At 37.3% G+C, this 21,491-nt stretch overlaps 1 protein-coding gene across 4 annotated transcripts in view; it reads left to right on the forward strand.

Annotated features, from left to right (window-relative positions):
- Positions 1-21,491, forward strand: part of AKAP6 (A-kinase anchoring protein 6) — a 495,640-nt gene that overhangs the window by 356,340 nt on the left and 117,809 nt on the right. For all 4 annotated transcript variants that reach the window (XM_066344191.1, XM_066344194.1, XM_066344192.1 and 1 more), the window contains exon 9: positions 11,286-11,406. In XM_066344191.1, coding sequence (XP_066200288.1) covers positions 11,286-11,406 — 121 coding nt within the window. The remainder of the gene's footprint in view (positions 1-11,285; positions 11,407-21,491) is intronic.

Here is a 21,491-nt window from a genome sequence, read left to right on the forward strand (position 1 = left end):
TTTGATTTCTCTTCAGTGGAACATTGCTATATAAAATAGTTTCTTTTTGATATATACCAGCCATAAAATGAAGTATTATCTCTCTTATATGTGCTAATGTTGAGAATATCTTGCATATAAATCACAAGACAATCCAAAGAAATCTTATTTCTATCATGCAGTTCTACTTTCTTCTCTAGACTCTTGACCTAACTCAATCTAATTGATAGCTGATCAGTGTTCAATTCAGGTTTTTTTGCCTTTCTCTCATACTGTGGTGTTATTATTAAAATTATGATTACAATGCAGCATGCAGTTAAAAGGAGCAAAACGTGTTTGACTTCCTGGATAACTGTTATTCGGGGCACTAAGAGATTATTAAAATAGATCTTTCTGGGTAAAAAAAAAAACAACTCACCTGTAGAAATGTATTCATTTAAGATCATGATATTATACCCTTTTAACATGCAAATGAATTAAGCTAATTTTAGACCTAGAGAGTCTTACATTTTTTGATCTAGTGTCATCCATGCCAGTAGCCAATAAAGAGCAAACCAGAGAGGTAGTGATATATACTTTCTGGGAAAGTATTACTTCAGTTTTAAGAGTAATGTCTTTCATCTTAACAGTGCTTACTTTCTGTAATGCTTTGCAACATTGATAGAGCCCATTGAAGAGGGAGAGGAGTACTGAAAGGAACAATGAGAAGGTTCCCTGGATACATCCATTCTACCTCATTTTAATGTGAAGAGCTTAACTGTTGCCTTTAAATTTTATTACTGCCTGACCTGTGGTGGCACAGTGGATAAAGAGTCAACCTGGAATGCTGAGATCTCTGGTTCAAAACCCTGGGCTTGCCTGGTCAAGGCACATATGGGAGTTTATGCTTCCTGTTCCTCCCCCCTTCTCTCTCTCTCTCTTCTCTAAAATGAATAAATAAAGTCTTTTTAAAAGGCTACTTAGAATTTATTCCTTTATTAATTTCCCCATCTCATTTAGAGAGGATTTAAGTCAAATCACAAACATATTTATAATAAAATGGAATAAATTTTGACTGAAATAAGTTAGGCAACAGTAAGATATGTGTAAGAAAACAAACAAATGCATGTTCTATGCCTATCCTCAAGAACATTTTCTATGGCTCTAAGCTTTCCACACCCAAAGAAAAGGGTGAAACCTCATCCATCAGAAAATTGATAGTGTCCTAAGATAAAAAATAATGCATATTGGAGGAAAGTCAACTTCTTATGCCATTGAATCCAGAGAGGAATTTCCCCTGTAGTTCTTTAAACAGAAGACTGGCACCTATGCTACTGCATCTCTACAAGAGAATCCAAATTCCCAAGGCATTATTTTATGTAGGCTACAGAAGGGATGTTATGACATAATTCAATAAGAGCCGTTCTGTAACTAATAATGCCTTACAGTCTGAGCATAGCACTCTCTGGGCAGAATCAGCACGGATGGGTGAGATAGATGAAGTCGTCTTGGGAGAGATCTTTGTATTAATTCTGTTACCATGCTTTTGTTAGGGATTGGGCAACCCAGAGTTATCTCTAGGTTATTTACCTCCTGCCCTAGCCCTGAGAGTAAATATTCTCTAATGCCTATTAAATCTTTGACAACCAGCTAGGCTTAGGGTGGGGCGGTCCTTTTATAAAAAGGTGAGCTGCCCAAACAACACTAGTGTGCCAGGAGTGGATCCAGTCACCTCTAACACAGAGACAGTGACATAGAAAGGCTCATGTTTTGTTTTGTTTTTAAACATCACCTTGGCTTTGTCTTCTGAAGTGCAGTTTTCTCCTTTGGGTTAGAATCACTACCTATTTTAACTGCTTCAGAATGTTTTTCCAGCCCTTCGGCTAGAACTCAGTGCAGCATATTACCTGAAAATTTAGAAAAGGGTTTGACTTCCAGACAGCCTAACAAAATTCTCTAACTACATTCAGGAATCAACATTGGGATGTCTAATTTTATGGCTAATCTTGGAGGTTATTATTTTTTTTGTTTTATGGCTTTTATTTCAATAATAAATGTTTATGAACAGATGGTCCATGGGTTCATTAGAAAGTAAAGCTAGTCATTAACAAATTTGTAGAGTAGATTTTATTTTTCTTAGACATTTTCACATGTACATGGGTCTATATGAGATTTGAGAAAATTACTGCTGGAGAGAACTCCATAGTCCTTTTTATTTATTAATGGCAAAGGCAGCCTGTTTTTCTCATGAGGAAGTCGCTCATGAATTTTCATTCAAAATAGTAAATTAGTGTCCACACTTTAATATGTTTAGAGTGGAAAGGGATTCTACATGCAACTGTGCATATCAGATTCCATGTTGGGAAAGCTAAATTTTATTCTTTAATGATATGATGATTGAGCAAGGTACCACTATTGCATCTCCCTGCTGTGTTTACATGCCACGTGGAGTAGAGGATGATGGGTAATTCTGCTCTATTATTAGTATTTTATTTAGGTAAAATTATTAAACCATATTTTTACAAGGTTTTTTTTTACCACTTCCTTTAGTTTCATTTTTGAAAAACAAGGGCAAACTTCCTTGAGCAAATACTGTGAGAAGTGAATACTTAGTGAATATTTGGGGAAAGAATCAATATACTAAAGAAGCTTGGAAAACTGGATTATTTAATATAAGTCCCAATACAGACAAGCTGGTATTTCGGAACCAGTCTTGTGGTGTTGGTATGAAATGAACCGTTAAACATACAAAAGATGGATTCTTAAGTGCTCCAAAATATATACTACTCAGCCCTAGGTTAAAAAAAATACACAATTTCCAGGACTTTTAGTGTTATCTTTTCTTTAATCAATAATTTCTGAATTTTGATTTCTTCATTTGGTTGTCTGTTTTAATGAAAATTCCTCAGTGGGTTAATCTGAAACCTCATATATTCATACACACCTCCCATTGATTTCACTTGGGTGAAACTTTATCTTTTAAGCAAAGTTTAAGCTGAAATGTTCAGTTAATGATGCTCACTTTAAATACCAAAGGCTGAATGCATTCATGTATTCAAACACTCAGCTAGTCAAATATAACTCTCATCAGGGTTTAGAGAAAAGATTAAATCTTAAACTATACCAGCCTCACAAATAACATATTGCTACTCAATATGTAGAAAAATGATACTAAATAAGTTTGTTAGTATTTTATATCTGTGCTGAAAGGACCTGAAATCCTTTTAACCTTAAAAAGGCAGAGAAAATGGTAGATAAGATATTGGGAAAAACTTTTGGCATTATCTATAGTAGTTGACCCAAACTCAGAAGTAAACACTAAAGGAAATATATTCAATACATATTTATTTCTCCATTGTTTTTTTTCTCATCTCTATTAGATTCTTAGACTATGGAATAAATACATTATAATTTTGTTTGTCTAACAAAAACTGACTTTGAGTTAGAAGACTTTCTGTCCTCATAACATAATTAAGCTTTCAAACCTCCTAAGATGGGAATGTTATACCCAAGAGAATGTCCAACTTCTTTTTTTGTGAACCCTACAGGTATATAGCAATTTATGGGAAAAGTATCCAAAAGCGTAACTTTTTTTTTTTTGGTGATGTTTGCTTTCATAGAGTAAAATATGAGTTTCCTTTGTATAATTTCATAGAAAACGTAATATGTTCTGAGAGTACCAAAAGGTATGTTTCGAGATCTTTTAACATGAAGGAGATTATATATTTGAGTGAATGAGTTGACAAAAATCTAAACACAATTACAAAGAAAATTTTACTCCAAAAAAATTTTTACTCTAAAAAAGTAGTTCCCACTATTATATTCCTTAAAGGATTCTGAGCTACTTGCCACAAGTTGAAGTCATTTCAGAAGGTTTAAAAAGAACCAACAAAGCACTTCTCATAATTAATTGCTGGTTTGCAGCAAAGTTCTATATTTTATTTCATTCAATTTGGAAAATTTTCAGGTCTTTCTAAGCTGTGAATGAACACATGGCCAAGAATCTGAAATCAGGCTCAAATGTTTTAAAAAAATGTTTTTGTCCTCAGTATTTTGACTTTAAGAGAAGTTGTTTGGAAAACACTGGGCTGATTCTACACTAGTGAAACAAAATAATGGAACCAAAGATTTGCTCTCTCTCCAATGAACTCAAGCCCAAATATTCTCAGCTGGGATGAAAACAGACTCAACTGGAGAAGAATGCGTACTGTCCCTGTGTTAGATTCACTCACCATTTGTAGGTCTCCAGCGCAGACTCTCTAAGAAGGAGCCCAATGTGCATTTAATGAGAAGAAATGGCTTTTGTTCTGTAAAGACAGTAATAGGAGAGAGCAGCTAAGTGGGTATAAAGGCATGGTAAAGAGCCAGTGAAAAGAGTTTCCATTCATTGTTCTGAATATTTTGTCATCCTGTGTATATTTTTCATTTGTTTAAAATCTATTTCTAAATCTCCTTTAACTTTCACTGGAGAAAAGAGGAGGATGTAAAAAGAATGGGAAGACAATTGAGATGAACTGAAAATCTATTGCCTCTAACCTTTCTAAGTAAGCATATGGACCATTCTCATATACTACACCGGAGGCAAAAATCTCCCCTTCAGAATGAAAGAAGAAGCCGGTCAGTGGTGCCCTCATTGCTTTGGGATTGGCATTTTAGGGTGAGATACTATTACCTCTGTCACGTACTGCTCTTCTGAAGTTATTCTTGCCCCACTAAAGGTTTTTGGTTTCATAATCTATACTCAGTCATTATTCATCAGGTACTATGGTGAGCACTAGGGATGCAAAAGTAAATTCATTCTTTACCCTTAAATTGTTTAGTCATAATCAAAGTTTCTTTGTTATCATTCACATATGGAAAATAAACCAATCTTTTTTCATTTCTTTTCCTGACTGATCATTTTTATGAGATGCATACTTTCCTGGTAAGGCTAGAAAAAAGCCTGCTTAAAGATCAGTGTTCAGGCTCTTAAATATAATGCTTATAGTCTCCCCTAATAATTAACATTCTCTTTAAGGAATAACTCTTGGCATAAATGCTATTTTTCAGATTTCCAATTCTTCTCTCTTCTTTTAGACAAGTATATTGTCCGAAAGAGGCCATAGAGGGCTTACATGATCTTGTGATTCTGGGATGCAATAAGGTGCCCTGTTTTAATGTGGTCTGTGGGTGCAGGCCAGGCTGGCTGGGTTCATTGAAATGGGTCTTGATCTGGATGTTATGAGGTTGTCTCCATCAGAGCACTATAACTGTGCTGTTATCTCTTGTCTTGGTCAGTAGGTATTTCCTGACCAAAGACTCATCTCAACCCTCATTGGTCCATCAAATCTCTAGGTCAGGCTTCAGAGCCTCAGCCAACCTTTTCCTGCTCCCCTTGGAAGTCATTGTGCAATACCTCTGCCAAATTCACCAGCTGAACTTCCAGAAACCTCAGGGGGGTTGGGGGTAGGGTGGGGAGAGAACAGGGTAGCAAAGGCAGTCCTGACCACTCCAAGTTATTGTGAGGGCACTGATTAGGATGATCTCTTCCCAGACTTCCTAGCAGGAAATGAAACTGACATACTTGCACTTTTGGCTTCCCTTCAACCTGCCTCACATGCCTTTTCTCTAGGTCTTAGTCCAAAGGATGGGAGGATACACATCGAGCCCATGCTTCTCTTGCCTTTATTTCTTTCTTATTCCCCAAGTCCACTGAGATGGAAGGGTAAGCTATTTCCTTCTTTTCCCCTTTCCTTTTAATGTTTCCCTGGACCATTCTCTCCTAATTTGAGGGATGGCATTCCACTTTTCCCTTGTTTTCTTATAGTTAAAACATGAGTGAGTACAAGGAGAGTGAAATGATGACCATGATTTGGGAGGTATTTCTAAATTATTGTGCCTGTCATATGAACAAATGCTTATTAATCATTCTTTGACACTTACAAAATTAATGAAAAAAGCCTGATGGTTTATTTTCCCCTGTTACAGTGGTTTTTGTTTGTTTTTTAGTGTTTTGAAATGTATATTTGCAGATTTCATGCGTATGCTTCAAGTCCTTGCTATTCAAAGTGAGGTCCATGAACAGCAGAATTGGTAGTGGCTAACGTTTTTTAGAAATGCTGGATCTCAGGACCCACCCTAGAAATCCTGAATCAGTACCTGCATTTCAACAAGATCCTCAGCTATGCTGTATGCACGTTAAACTTTGATAAGCACTGCTCTAGGCCACCATAGCCTTACTGAAAGTATTGGCTATGTATACTTTCAGCATTCAGTAAACATTTATTAATCAGTTTTATGTGTCAACTAGTGACAATCCTTGCCCTTGGGTACTTATGGTCTTAATCAAGGATCTATATAATTATGGTAGAGTAATTAAAGTAAAGTAGGCAATTCTGAGTCTAGTCCTCCATCACCAGGCACCTTAATTTTTTTGACAGTTCTATTAAGATTAAGTTGTAGTTATGAAAAGTGAATGTTCGTTTTTTTGGAAAGCAGTTATTTAATGTATAGAGGCCAGAATTAGGTAGTAATAAGATACTTGAAAATGAAGATTCATACCTCAGGCTGACGCTTCACTAGAATGAATTAGGGTTTTTTGTTTGTTTGTTTATCTTTCTTTCTTTATTACTATTTTTATTTTTCAATTACTTTTGACATACAATATTATATTATTTCAGGTGTACAACCCCATGATTAGACAGTATATAACTTACTAAGTGATCATCCTGATAAAACTCATACCTATCTGACAACATCCATAGTTCTTAGAATATTATTGATTATATTACTTATGCTGTACTTTTTATCCCCATGACTATTCTGTAACAACCAATTTCTACTTCTTAATTTCTTCACCTTTTCACCCATCCCTTTTACCCCCTTCTATCTGGCAACTATCACAATGTTCTCTATATCTATGAGTCTGTTTCTATTCTGCTTCTTCATTTATTTTGTTTTTAAGATTTAATTGTTGATGGATATGTATTTATTGCCATTTTATTGTTCATATTTTTTACTTTTTTTCTTTTTCTTCTTAAAGAAGATCCTGGCTCTGGCCAGTTGGGTCAGTGGTAAAGTATTGCCTGGTGTGAGGAAGTCCCAGGTTTGATTCCTGGTTAGGGCACACAGGAGAAGTGACCATGTGCTTCTCCACCTTCTCCTCCCCTTCTCTTTTTCTTTCTCTCTCTCTTTCTTTTCTCCTCCCACAGCCATGGCTCAATTGGTTCGAGCACATTGGCCCCAGGCACTGAGGACAACTCTCTGGCCTCCCACCTGAGGTGCTAAAAATAACTTGGTTGCTGAGCAACAGAACAATGACCCAGATGGACAGAGTATTACCCCATGGGGGGCTTGATGGGTGGATCCTGGTAGGGGCACATGTGGAAGTCTCTCTCTGTCTCCCCTGCTCTCACTTAATTAAAAAGAAGATTCTTTAACATTTTGTGTAATACTGGTTTGGTGCTGATGAACTCCTTTAGCTTAAAGCTCATTATATGTCCTTTAATTCTAAATGATAGCTTTGCTTGGTAGAATAATCTAGCTTGTAGGTCCTTGCTTTTCGTCACTTTGAATATTTATTGCCAGTCTCTTTGGCTTGCAAAGTTTCTGTAGAAAAATCAGCTAACAGTCTTATGGGAGCTCCTTAGCAGGTAACTAACTGCTTTTTTTTTTACTGCTCTTAAGATTCTCTTTGCCTTTAAACTTTGGCATTTTGATTATAATGTGCCTTGGGTGGGCCTTTTTGGGTTCATCATGTTTGGGACTCTCTGTGCTTCCTGGACTTGTATGTCTACTTCCTTTACCAGGTTAAGGAAGTTGTCTGTCAGTATTTTTTCAAATAGATTTTCAGTTTCTTCCTCTCTCTCTTCTCTTTCAGGCTCCCCCATAATTTGAATGTTGGTAAGCTTCAAGTTATCCCAGAGGCTTTGTATAGTATCTTCATTCTTATGGATTTTTTTTTCTTTTTGATGTTCTGATCAGGTGCTTTTGCTTCCTTATCTTCCAAATATCTGACTTAATTCTCTGCTTCATCTGCTCTACTGTTGATTCCCTGTAATGTAATCTTCATTTTAGTTATTATAATCTCCACTTTTGATTGTTGGGGGTTTTTGTTTGTTTTCTAGCTCCATTTTTATATTTTCTATCTCTTTGTTGAAGTTCTTACTAAGTTTATCTATTCTTCCCCTAAGTTCACTGAGCATCCTTATAATCAGTATTTTGAACTCTGCATCTAGTAGATTGCTTGTTTCCATTTTGTTTACTTACTTTTTTTTGGAGTTTTGTTCTGTTCTTTCATTTTCAATATGTTTCTTTGTCTCCTCATTTTATCAGCCTTTGTGTGTTTGTTTAATGTTTTAGGTACAGCTGCCGTGTCTCCCAGACTTTGTAGAGTGACCCTATGTGGTAGGTGTCCCATAGGTCCAGAGGCACAGCCTCCCTAGTCACCTGAACTAGGCCCTCCAGGTGTATCTCCCATGTGGGCTGTGTACACCAACCTGCTGTCATTGAGCTTTGATTGCTGTTGGCATGTCAACAGGAGGGAGTTACCCCCAGGCCAGTCAGCTGCAAGGATTGACTACGACCACCATGGAAGATCTGCTGTGCAGGGGCCAACCTCACAGAGCAGGACTTAGTTCACTGGGGCTTCGGTGCCCACTGAGCCTACCCCTCGAGTATAGAGGTGGTAGGATAGTGCCCAATGTGGTCTGAAGCTGTCCACTAGGTGTGCTGGTTCTGGGGCTTCCCAGGAGCTCAGGCCAAGGTCAGCTGCCACCTGTGTTTTGCCCAGGGCCACCCAGCATGAGCTACCCAGTGATCTGCAGGTAACTGCTACTTCTGTTGAGCTTGGAGGTTCCCAGGAGAGGCCAAGCTGTGAACCAAGGCTGGCTGCCACTAATGCCAGGCCTGGGGTCACTTATTGAGAGTTACTGGGTACACTAAGGTCAGAAGCTGCTTGTTTGAGAGATTTTAGGAAAGCTTGAGCATGAACCAAGACAGGCCATTCATATGGAAAAGCTACTGGAAACAACTTGGGTGAGCCCAAAATTTGGGTGGAATAGGGTCTTAGGGAATTATCAGGCTGGGGCAAACAGTGGGAGCCAGGTTGATGGAGACTCAGTTATGGCATCTGCACGCTGACTCTGTGGTGGGAGGGGGCCTCAGAAAAGGAACAACGGCCTCTGCTAGCACTTTTGTCTGTCAGAAAGCTACCCCTCACCCTCAGCTTCTTGTGCTGATGCCAGACAACTGAATCCCTCCCCATAATGTTCCTGGTTCCTTTCAAGCTGCTGGCCCAGTGCTGGAGCTCAGAGTGAGTCTGAGTAAGTCCATGCACAGTCCCTTTAAGAGGAATGCCTTGGACTCTAGCAGCCCTCTATCTCACTCAGCCACAATCACTGCTGGTTTTTACAGCCTGAACTTATGGGGCTTTCTCTTCCTAACACTGGAGCCTTATGCTGGGAGGCCTGGCATGGGTCTGGGACCCCTGGCTCCTCATGAGGGAACCTCCACACCAAGGTATTCCTCATGATTTTTATCTGCCATACGTGGGTATGAGACCAGCTCATTCCATGTCTCTGTCCCTCCTGTCAGTCTTGATGTGGGTTCTTTACAGCCTGAGTTGTAGGACTTCTGTTCAGCTAGATTTCAGATGATTCTTAATGGTGGTTGTTTTGTAGTTTAGTTGTAAATTTGGTGGGGTTGTGGGAGAATGAGAGTCCCGTATTTACCTATGCCACCATCTTGACCAGAAACCCTGATAGGGCTTAGTTCAGTTGGAGTATGACAATACTCTAGGATTTCTTTTAGGGAGATGTTATTTTGGGGAAATACAAGGTCATCGTTTTTCATCTGCACTTTCATTTTCTGATCACAGTGTTTTAGAAGAATCTGGGCTTTACTTATTCACTGGGCTTTCAATAGAGAATCGCATTAATCCTTTTAAGCTCCTTATTCTAATGATTTATTTTGTTGAAAACCATAGTGATCCTCCTTTGAATTTTAATGATTGCTGCCTTTTCAAAGATTCATTGTTTTGACTTCCTGTCCTTACCTTTGTTTCCTACATGTCTGTGGGGAACACCTGTCTAATACTGGATCTGCCCCGGGTTCTCACTGGCTTACCAGAGTCACTCAAGCCTATCTCTGAGTGTTAAGCTGAAATGCTGGCTACTCATCCATGACAATAAATGTAGGATATATGTTTGCATAGATAGGCAGATAGACAGCAGAGGGAAAGATAAATGATTGAGCCATTTCCCAGTGAAATTTATATTTTGGATTTGAAAGTGAATTATGGTTATTGTAGAGAAATAAATTAGTATTCTTCTTTAAAAATTTTTTCCATTGCTTTGAGAGAGAAGAAAAAAGAGAGAAAGAAAGAAAAAGAGAGAGACATCAACTTGTTTCACTTAGTTGTTCGATTTAGTGTGTACTCATTGATTGCTTCTCATACATGTCCTAACCGGGGGTTGAACTGTGACCTCTGGTGTGCCAAGTCAATGCTTTATCCATTGAGCCACCCAGCCAGGGTGAAATTAGTATTCTTAATCATAAATCTATTGGGATGTAGTATCTATGGAAAAATCTAGTATTTGAGAAAGGAGTTTGAATTTGAGGGTGTTACTTTTACCCCCAAATTCTAAACTGTGTAACTTTCACAAGGCACTGATCCACCATTTCTGAGCCTGTTAAATATTACAATGCTCTTTTTTTTTTAAGTGAGAGAAGGTGAGATAGTGGGATAGACTCCCGCATGCGCCCCAACCGGGATCCACCTGGGCAACCCCCATCTGGGGCTGATGCTCGAATCAACTGAGCCATCCTCAGCGTGCCCAAGGTGATTGCTCAAACCATTCGAGCCACTGGTTGCAAGAGGGGATGAGGGAGATAAGGGGAAGAGGGAGAGAAAGAGAAGCAGATAGTCACTTCTCATGTGTGCCCTGATCAGGAATGAACCCAGGACTTCCACATGCCAGGTCAACACTCAATCCACTGAGCCAACTGGCCAGGGCCAACAATGCTCTTTTTCAGGGACGTAGTAGTAGTCACTTTGTTCAAGTGCTGCAAAACCTCAAAAGGGTTAGCAAATGGATATTGTCATGATAATATGTTTCAGGTATGAATATCGAAATTACATGTTATGATTTCAAAATCTAAGAAGTGGTAATGTCACAAGCTTGAATCCTTCTTTTGCCCACTGTGTCACCACACAGAGAATTTTTTTTTGTTCTTTTTATAGGCATCACCTAGGAACATCATGGGTTTTCAAGCATATATTATTCTAATATGAGATTTTAACAACTACACTGTATTTATGCATAATACATTTTGTGTCTTATCTTCAGGCTTCTAGACTTTGATTCAGAATATCAGGAGCTCTGGGATTGGCTGATTGACATGGAGTCCCTTGTGATGGACAGCCACGACCTGATGATGTCAGAGGAACAGCAGCAGCATCTTTACAAGGTTAGAGCTACCCTTCTTGCCTTTACCTTGCTGTGGAAGATCTGATTAGCCTGACAAGTCTCTCTCTCTCAGGATATCTTTGCGTTTATTGTATGTATCATGGTGTCTATTAGAATTCTCTTCCCCATCCCCAAACTCATTTCCATCCCTTGTATGCTGACAGGCTGCACCGACATCGTAATTGCAAGAAAGTTCCCTTTATCACATTCTATTTGGTGTAATTCTATAGAAGGACAAAGATTTATCTTCAAGATGAATAGCAATAAATGAAACTGCATTAATAAATAGACTGAAACAAAATGAAGGGTAAATGGAGTGGTAGCATTTAACAAAATGTGTTTTGATTGGAGCACTCAGGTAGATTCTATACACCCCTCAGATATTCCTGGAGAAAGAAGGAAATTTGCCTTTAGTTTGGCCTGCTGCTTTCAGGGTCCAGGACTTGTCCAATTTAATATTTATTAGTGATACATAGAGCAGACGTTGTCATATTAAATCAATACATTTGTATGTGATTTAAGAAAACTGGCTTGGAATTCACATATTGATTGCAGGCAATCCATCTAATAACTATCTATATTGTTTTCCATGTCTGCTAATTCACCCTTAGCCTAGTGCATTTTACCAATTCCACTTAAATAGTCTTAGAAGTTCTTGCAAAAATAACCCTGTGATTTTGACTGAAAAAAAAAAATGGTCACAAGATTACAGTGTCTGAAAAAGCTGTTGGGGAGGGTAGAGGGACTTTTCACTGAAATATCAGACTGTAGTAAATCTTCCTCATTTAGGCAATTTTTATTGGAGTAATTCTGACAGTTGTCATCCTTGAATTGCTTTGAGCATATGGCATATTTCAAAGAGCAGATTGTGAATCATAAAAAATAAAATTAATAACTAACCACAGAATCAGCACCAGTATAATGACAAGAAACAGCTACCCTCTAGCTTTTTAAAATTTCTTATAGAATAAGAAGTACATTCAAGGTCAAATAAAAGTTGTCTTCTTTCTTCTTCAATTCTTATCTTTTTATGTTACCTTTCCTTAATATATTATTTTAACTTTTACTTTCTCTAATGAGAAATATTTATTTGTACTTTTTCAGGGTCTGGTCGACTTTAATTAATGTCCCCTGGGAATCATCTTGGTTAAGAAAACATATAAGCTCCCCAGGGACTCAGCAAATGGTGATATTTTACTCCCTAAAGAACTCTGTCCAACATTAATCAAGTTTGTTGACTATTAGCTGTTTCCTGTATGGATAGCTGTCTACATTAACAACAAACTTTCCAATATATCTTCTGGCATAACATATTGTTAGAGTAACAGCCTCAACTTAATGTAACGAAATCGAGGTGACTTTACATTTTACATCAGGATCAAAAATTACATATGAAAAATGCCTATAAATCTATATTAATTTATAATGCAAAAATATTTGTTGTATTCCTAAGGCTTAGGATAAAAAAATCGAGCCAAACAGGAAAATATAATATAAAAGTTACCTAATCATAAGCCATTATCTTAGATTTTATTACATTCATGCTGCCAAATAACATTTTTTCTTTCTGATGCATTTTGTATTTTGCACATTAACCACTGTTTTTTCAGAAACAGTGCCATTCTTTGTCAAAATCACATCCATATAATTTACATCACAATTAATAGGAAATCACAGAACAAAAAGCACAGTCTTCTTTTTCTTGTGCTTTCCTTATAAGTGCTCCGCCTGAGAATTCTCATTCTGGCACATTGAAGGCCGTGGTTCCACCCACCCAGTATGTACTTTTGGTATGTAGTATTTTTCCAAACGTTTTCCTACTGGGGTTCTTTATTTGTGACTCATGCTTTGTCATCTTTTTTTTTTTTTTTTGCTTTTAGGTGTTTAACATATCTAAGTTTATTAGACTAGCATTAACTTTGCATTTGACTTCTAAGCCATATTGAGTTAGAAAACAAGGGCAAACATGAGAGGTGTCGAGTTTCTCCCTATATAAACTCCCAAATTATTCCAGAAGTTTGGAAACTTCCAAAGTAATTCTGACAGTATTGACTAAGGGGTAATTTAGAATTTTGGTGGCTTCTGAATTAGAAAAAATGATGGAAAATTAATTTCAGATCTTTGCCAAACATTTTTATTTCAGTGTTTCATTCCTTGGTTCTCCTCTGCTTTTTCTGGAATGACTGAGATGGAGGTCTGGAGCCTACTGACCCCAGAGACTCCTGAACGAGGAGAGCTGGCAGCTGGTCCCAGGCCTGCCTGGGTTTTCAATGCCATTTGAGACCACCTTAATTATTTTCAATCTTTAAATGTGTTGACCTTGATAGATACCAATGCTTTATTACTATTTCTCATCAAGGGCATCATTGACATTTGGGACAAAACAAATTTTTGTTAGTTTGTGGGACTATCCCTTTTGCTACTGGGTATTTATTATTCATTTTCACTATCACTGTGACAACTCAACAGAACACCCAACCCACTTTACAGTGTTCCCATTCCATTTCAACCTGTCTACAGCATCTGCATTTCTTAAAGCTTGTATAACACCAAGAAAAATACCTTTCACTTTGATTCTATATGTTGTTAAGCAAAGCATCTTATATAGTTATTGAACAGTATTGAGTTAAGAAATTAAGAATGAGATGAGGTTCATGATTCCTGGTATTACTGAAAAGAATGAGGTGAAACTTTTAAGTGAGACCTTCAGCTGAGCATCGGTAGAATCCCAGGAACTACAGGCCAGGCAGAACAGAATCATTATTTCTTTTGTCATAGAATTTGAAATCTTTGTTTTGTTCCTCTAAGGATCTCTCTATAGCAGGGGTTGGGAACCTTTTTGGCTGAAAGAGCCATGAAGGCCACATATTTTAAAATGTAATTCTGTGAGAGCCGTACAACAACCCGTGTACGTTATGCATTATCCAATAAAAATTTGGTGTCCCAGAGGACAGCTGTGATTGGCTCCAGCCACCTGCAACCATGAACATGAGCGGTAGGAAATGAATGGATTGTAATACATGAGAATGTTTTATATTTTTAACGTTATTTTCTTTTTATTAAAGATTTGTCTGTGAGCCAGATGCAGCCATCAAAAGAACCACATCTGGCTCATGAGTCATAGGTTCCCAACCACTGCTCTATAATATTTCAATACTCAACTCCTTACCTGGCATAGCTAGTCATGCCCAGATCCCAATTTATGCATTACACAATCCTAGGTTGATCCCCAAAATCCATATTTGGAAATGTTGGCTTAGAGAAAATATAGCAAATGGTACTCAGTGAGAGGGAAGGTTTTTGGGTACTACCTAAACATTAGATATACTAGCTTCCTGACTTTACCTATTTGTTTTATACTCTGATCTCTTCTAGAAAACCATCTGACCTTACCTTCTAGATATAGAACTACAGATAAATATCCCAGACTATTCATTCAGCAGACATCCTGAGTGGGGCATCTGTTGTGATATCTTAGTTACCCCAAACCAACAAACTATCCAAGGAACTTACAAAGGAGAAGAATTACATTTAACCAGCAAACAATACATTTATACAACCTGACATAATTTAGAACCTTAGTATTATGGTGAACTGTAAAGTGGATTTCTGTTTAAGCCATTTCTTGTCATTTTCAGATTGTTAAAAACTTAAGATCATTTTTTTTCTAACTAATTTTAAACTGCAGGGTTCTGAAAGCACCCTGATTCTTATCAAAAAACTCACCACTCCTTTAAATATACCTTCTTCTTTATTTAGAGACAGTGAGCCATACTGCCAATAGCTTTCTTTCCTCCTTCTCTGTCTTGCCCAGTCTCTGAACCGGACCTCTATACCTATTTTAATAAACATTGCAGTATTGTCAGCCTGGAAACACAAACCGGGTTTTTTTTCTCATTTTTTCCTTCCTCCATCTGAGAATCACCTCCAAGGAGAATTTGCTCCCACTCCCTTACTTCCCTTCTCTTCATTCCGCTTACCTTTTTAAGTAGGACAATTTAATTTGTCAAAAGTAACCACCGTGATTTTGAAAGTTCAGCTCCTATTTGTACTAGAGTTACGAAGCCAGAATTCATAATCACCAGGAGCTGTCACTCTGCTGGTCTTTATGTGCATTAACTATTAATGGAGAAATATTTAAAATCCACTTGCAAAGGAAAAGTTTCTTTTTTTTTTTTTCATTTCTGCAGATCAAAGGTGGCATTATTCTTGGGCTCAGGAAGCTCAAGACACCTCCTCCCTCATCCTATAAATTTTCTAGACTGAGTGACCAGGAAGCATCTCTTCAGGCTGCTGCTGCCCCGCCCTGCGCGGCAGACCCGGCTCAGCCTGGAGGGCCCTGAGAGTGTGCCCGGTGGGGGCGCTCACCTTGCCACAAAGCACTGCCCGTTCTCTCCCTGCAGGGCACAGATAACGGTGCCCCTCATAATCCTCCGTGTTGGGTTCCAGAGTCTGAGGGTTAATTTCACGAGCCAGATTTAGAAGTTGCAGTCTGATGATTATTGTTAAAATTGAACAAGGGCTGTTTTCAGATAGTATGAAGCTCACTAAAATGCCCAATTTATAGATTTATTCCTTGAGTGAATGGCTTAGCTATTTCTCATCAATAAAATATTGGATTATGTGATTTTTAAGGGGTTAAGAATAACACTTCTAGCTTAAAAATAAGAAACTAGTTCCCATTTTAACAAAGACCTTTATATTTTCAAGGAATATACAATAAAGATTTTATATTTAATTTTAAGGGTTAGGTATATAGTTCTGTTTTTATGAGGAAAATGTAAATATCCTCTATCTTTCTCTATTGGTATCAGCATTCTACAAATATATCCTGTGTTCAAAAGGAAAGACCATTCATTTTACATAATGCAATGCTCTGCATAGATTAATCACACATTTACTTTGCTATGGATTTGAGGTGTTTATAAAAATCCATCAGAAAATAATAAAAAATATTTTAAACTGTAAGCATAAATTATAACTGGGGAAATATACAAAGATTAGAGTCTGTTTCCATGAGAAGAGTTCATATGTAGGCACATACACGGCAAGGTTCTATGTAGTTATTAAAGATGACCTCAAAAATCTGAAAACAAAGAGGGAAATATGCTCAACTGAAAATTTTTCTTTTTCCACAGGAAACAAGTCATACTTTCTTTGAAGAAATTAAGTTTAGTTTGATCCTTAAATTTGAAAACATTTTCTTTTAGAACTTTTTAATGTAAAGGATTAGAATGGTGTGGTAGAGAAATGTCTAACCACTATTTGTTACAAGTAAACCTTAATACTTCTAACAAGTGAATTAATTATTTTTCTCTGATTCCACTGCCAGGTAATAGAGTCTTTGAGCACAGGTCTCACCCAGAGGTGGCTCGTGTTGACGATAGTGTGGCTAGGTGGGGTTCACTAATATCCTGGGGCTGGCTCCAGGACATCAATATTATAGACTGGAAAAGAAGAGGCTATTAGTAAAGTGAGAGAAAAATGTAAGCATTGAAGAGAAAAGAAAGCAGTTGAAATTAGTTAATAATAAAGTTAACTAAACAAAAAAGGGTAAAGGAATAAATTAAAATCATGGGTAGATGAAAAGAAAACACAAAAAAATAAAAAGAAATTAAACAATGAAGGAATTGTTTCAGGAAAAAAACAAAACAAGAGAAAGGGATAACTTTTAAAGGAGAAAATGGTACTTTGGAGAATTTAGGTATGTATTGAAAGATAAGCATTACGACTTTTAAAAGGCGAACGATTTATACGATATGAAGAGAAACAAGAGTATGCATTACGACTTTTAGAAGGAACACATGCATGAAATAGGATTAGAAATTTGGGGGACTAAGAAATGTAGTGTAAGAGAAGAAAAATGTGATCTAGTTGATTTGTTATTATATAACTATTTATGTCAAAATAATGTTATGGTATGAACCAATCATAGAAAACAGGTTAATCATGCTATCCCTATATTTTATAAATATACAAATTTCAACCATCTCTCATTCATTTTGTTCTCAACTGGCTTGATCTAAATAATTTTAGATGTGGCTTGATATCTATATGACTGAACCTGAGCTCCTAAAATATAATGTCCGGTTTGTTCATATCCAGGTCACAGTAGCTATGCTTAAAATAGAAGAAATCCATTAATTAAAATTTTGTTCATATGTTACTATATAGAAGTACAAATAAAAAAATTAAACTCTGTTAATTAGGCCTCATGTTGGAATTTCAGTACCAAAATGTCCTTACCTTGACTGTTCAAAATGAAGCAAATTACTAGTTATTGAAGCAGTCAAGGTAAAATAAACCAGGTAGATCAGGCACAGGAACCTAATGATAATTTTTTACCTCTTTCCCCATAGATTAATTGTAGAGCTTAATTGAATGTTCGATTAAAACTCCATTAAGATAAGGAGAATATGCTTAAAATCATTATAATATTTCAAAGAACATTATCTAGTCATTTTTTTATTTTTTTTTATTCATTTTAGAGAGGAGAGGGAGAGACAGAGAGAGAGAGAGAGAGAGAGAGAGAGAGAGAGAGAAGGGGGTAAGAGCTGGAAGCATCAACTCCCATATGTGCCTTGACCAGGCAAGCCCAGGGTTTCGAACCAGCGACCTCAGCATTTCCAGGTCGACACTTTATCCACTGCACCACCACAGGTCAGGCTTTCTAGTCATTTTAAAAGTGATCAGAGCCTGACCAGGCGGTGGTGCAGTGGATAGAGCGTCTGATTGGGATGTGGAAGACCCAGGTTCGAAACCCTGAGGTTGCCTGTTTGAGCGTGGGCTCATCTGGTTTGAGCAAGGCTCACCAGCTTGAACCCGAGGTCGCTGGCCTGAGCAAGGGGTCACTTGGTCTGCTGTAGTCCCCCAGTCAAGGCACATATGAGAAAGCAATGACTGAGAAACTAAGGTGCCACAACAAAGAATTGATGCTTCTCATCTCTCTCCCTTCCAGTCTGTCTGTTCCTCTCTCTGTCTCTGTCACACACACACAAAAAAGTTATCAGAATGGAAAAACTTAGGCTGTCTCCATTGCTATCTAGAAATGAATTTGTTGCTCCATTTTTATTAAAGTTCAAAGAGTCCTTAGATTAGCTGTCATATTAATTTGAGCTTTGATGAATTAGTGTTTACAATGAGGATTTGAATATATATATACATATATATATATACATATTCTTCTTTGAGATAGGGCAAAATTCACCCCAAAAATGTTTAAGAGAAGAAAAAGTAGATGGCTATGGTTTCTGAACAATATATGAAACATTGTTCATGCTGGAGCATATGAATCCTATTTGAATTACTTAAAAAAAAAAAAAAAGAGGATGTTAAGAGAATAGAACACCAAGAAATAGTTGGCTCTGTGTGCAGAGGGGCAAGGAGGGAAGCCCCACCAGCAGGCTCTGGCGGGTGAGCTACTGTCCGGAAGGTGCGCCGGCTCTCTGAGCAGCCCCGGCTGCATTGTGCTGCTCCCCCTCTCCCTGGCCCGGCCTGCTCTGGCCTGGAGTGGATCAAACAAGCCGTGGGGAAAGTCCCCCTCATTTGCATCACTTCTAGACAGCCCTGTCGTACTCTTTGCTGACAGGAAATCACTGTCTTTGTCACCTTTTCTTAGGGCCCTCCTTTTGGCAGAGATGGGCCATGTGACCACGCTTAATCACAACAGGGCTGGCTCAGGACTCAATGGCATGTTTCCCTGAGCACTCCAATAAATAGGGTAGAGGAGTTAGTAGGAGATGACTACATTAATTTTAGAGTGAAAAGATAATTAACACTTGAAGGACTCATGCTACAACCTATGGAATTATTATTCAAATTGAAGTTAATTTATCAAAAACTTGTGAAAACTATCTTCCCTAAATGCAACTGTTTAAAAAAATAAATCTTAAATAGTAAGAGTTGAAAGAAGGAAGAAGGCGGGGAGAGAGGGGCTCTGGGTGAGAGGGAGAGAGAAGAGGGGGAGAAAGGGTGAGGGAAATCATAGCAAGCATTAAGTATGTTTGAAAAAGCAACTTAAATAGGCTAAAACTTCAACGTTTGGGAAGCAGGAGCATGTAAAACGCTTACTTAGATGATATGAATAGGACACTGGCAAACAAAAGCAGCAGTGTGCTCCTAGAAAACTGTGCTTAAAGGAGTTTCCTTGGCAACAGAAATGCAGTTCCAAAAGTAGACAGAACTTTCTTCAGAAAACATACTATTAATAACAACCTTCCAGAACAACTTGGAACAATTTGACGACTTGGCAATAATAATGCCAAGTGTTCTGCAAATTAATCTAACACATAATAGTTATGTTTCCCTTGCCCATATTCTGCAGGTCTCTACCTAGAACTTGTTGCTCTTCAGTGGCACAAATGTAAAAAAATATTTCTAAATGCTGTCATGGAAAAAGAAAACCAAAAGAAATGCTAGTGGCCAACAGTGAGCCAGTGGTTGTATTCAGCCTTTTGGAATCGACAAGAGAACGTTCTTTAGTGAGATAAGTTTATTCCAATGAGAGCTACTACATTTAATATCGCCTTCCAACAGAGATGTTTCCACAAACAAAACTTGGTAAAGGGTTAATACCCTGAGACTTGCAGAGATGGGAAGCACATCTTGAGGCCACTGGTTATATAAATGTAACACTTCACTGAATATGTGCTGAGTGTTATTTTTAAAAGCATCATCACTTCTTGTCAACCCAGAGAATAAACTAATCTTGGATCTATTTGACCAATGGGAATCATTTGAATTCTCCTGAAAGCTATATGTTCACCAGCCAAGAAAGACTGTTCCCCTCCTCTGACCTTTCTTGAATCCTTGGATCTAAAGGTTAAAAGTAATCAATATCTCATTGCACTGCTTGGTTTCAGGGTAATAAGTAATAACCATCATGTTAAAATCCAAATGATTACAGATAGCACTTAAATGAGTTGACCTGTTTGGGAGCTTCTATTAATTGCAATCAGGATAATCATTAGAATTTGCTAATAAAATTTAGGATTAAATTGCAAAAATTTCAGCCTTTAACTTTTAAAAATTACTTTTACTTAATTAAATGTGAATACACAGTATTCCCTCCTGTGTTGAGCTGAGAGATTTGGCTTCAACCTAATACATATTTGTAAATTTATTTCTGGCTTTATAAAATAAATTAAAGGAACATTTAAATTTCTAGTAAGAAAGGATGTTTGGTTCACTGCCACCTTTGGCTCCTCAACTCCTCAATACTGTGTATGTGTTTCAGGTCAATGAATTAATAGAAATGTGTCTCCCCTACTTTTTAGCATTATTTATTTTTAAATTACTTATCTTTAGTGGTTATATTCATATTTGTGCTAATCTGATCCAAAACTAGAAAAAAATTATATACGGTTAAACTTTACAAACAACCTGTGTTTATTTGTTTGGTTTTTAAAAAAAAGTAGCAAAGTTTAAAGATAAAAGCATAGTGTATTACTGACAAAGAAGTTTTAATATAAAAATAATAAATATTAGGTTTAAAGTTTCATGCAGTTACATCAGAAAGGCGGTGGTTAGCATAATAATAACCACTAAGAAGTGTATAAGATATATATGCTACTGAATCCAAATATTTTGACTTTATTAATCACTCTAGTTTTTGTAATTTATTAAAATTTTATGCATATATTTCTAAAGCAGAAAAGTAAGGCTAGAAGGGTACGTAAATAATATTTTAGTTATATCAAAAGAAGTCCTGGCACCTGTTCAGAATAAGTGGTGAGCCCTAGGGTGGGAGGAGGGAACTCAAGCATAATGCCTTCACAGATATATTCATTTACCTCCTTCCTGCTTGTCCTTATGCCATGACCATGTCTAAGTAGGGTAGATTTGCTGTTGTTCAAGAGACATCATTTTTGGAGTATTAGGAACACTCAAACCCAACTATCCTTATTGTTAAATGTCCACACTGCATTAAACCCCATCCTTAGGATTTATTTCTTTGAGGTATAAAAGAGTACACTCTATATATGCAGATATTCAATAGGGATAGGAGAATAATATTGAATTAAATGCCAATTTCAACACCTAACTTAAGGGGAAGGGCACTGGGAAAGGAAGATGGAGTGGGTAGAG

The sequence above is a fragment of the Saccopteryx leptura genome, chromosome 6, assembly GCF_036850995.1.
Source record: "Saccopteryx leptura isolate mSacLep1 chromosome 6, mSacLep1_pri_phased_curated, whole genome shotgun sequence".
NCBI classification, from domain to species: domain Eukaryota; kingdom Metazoa; phylum Chordata; class Mammalia; order Chiroptera; family Emballonuridae; genus Saccopteryx; species Saccopteryx leptura.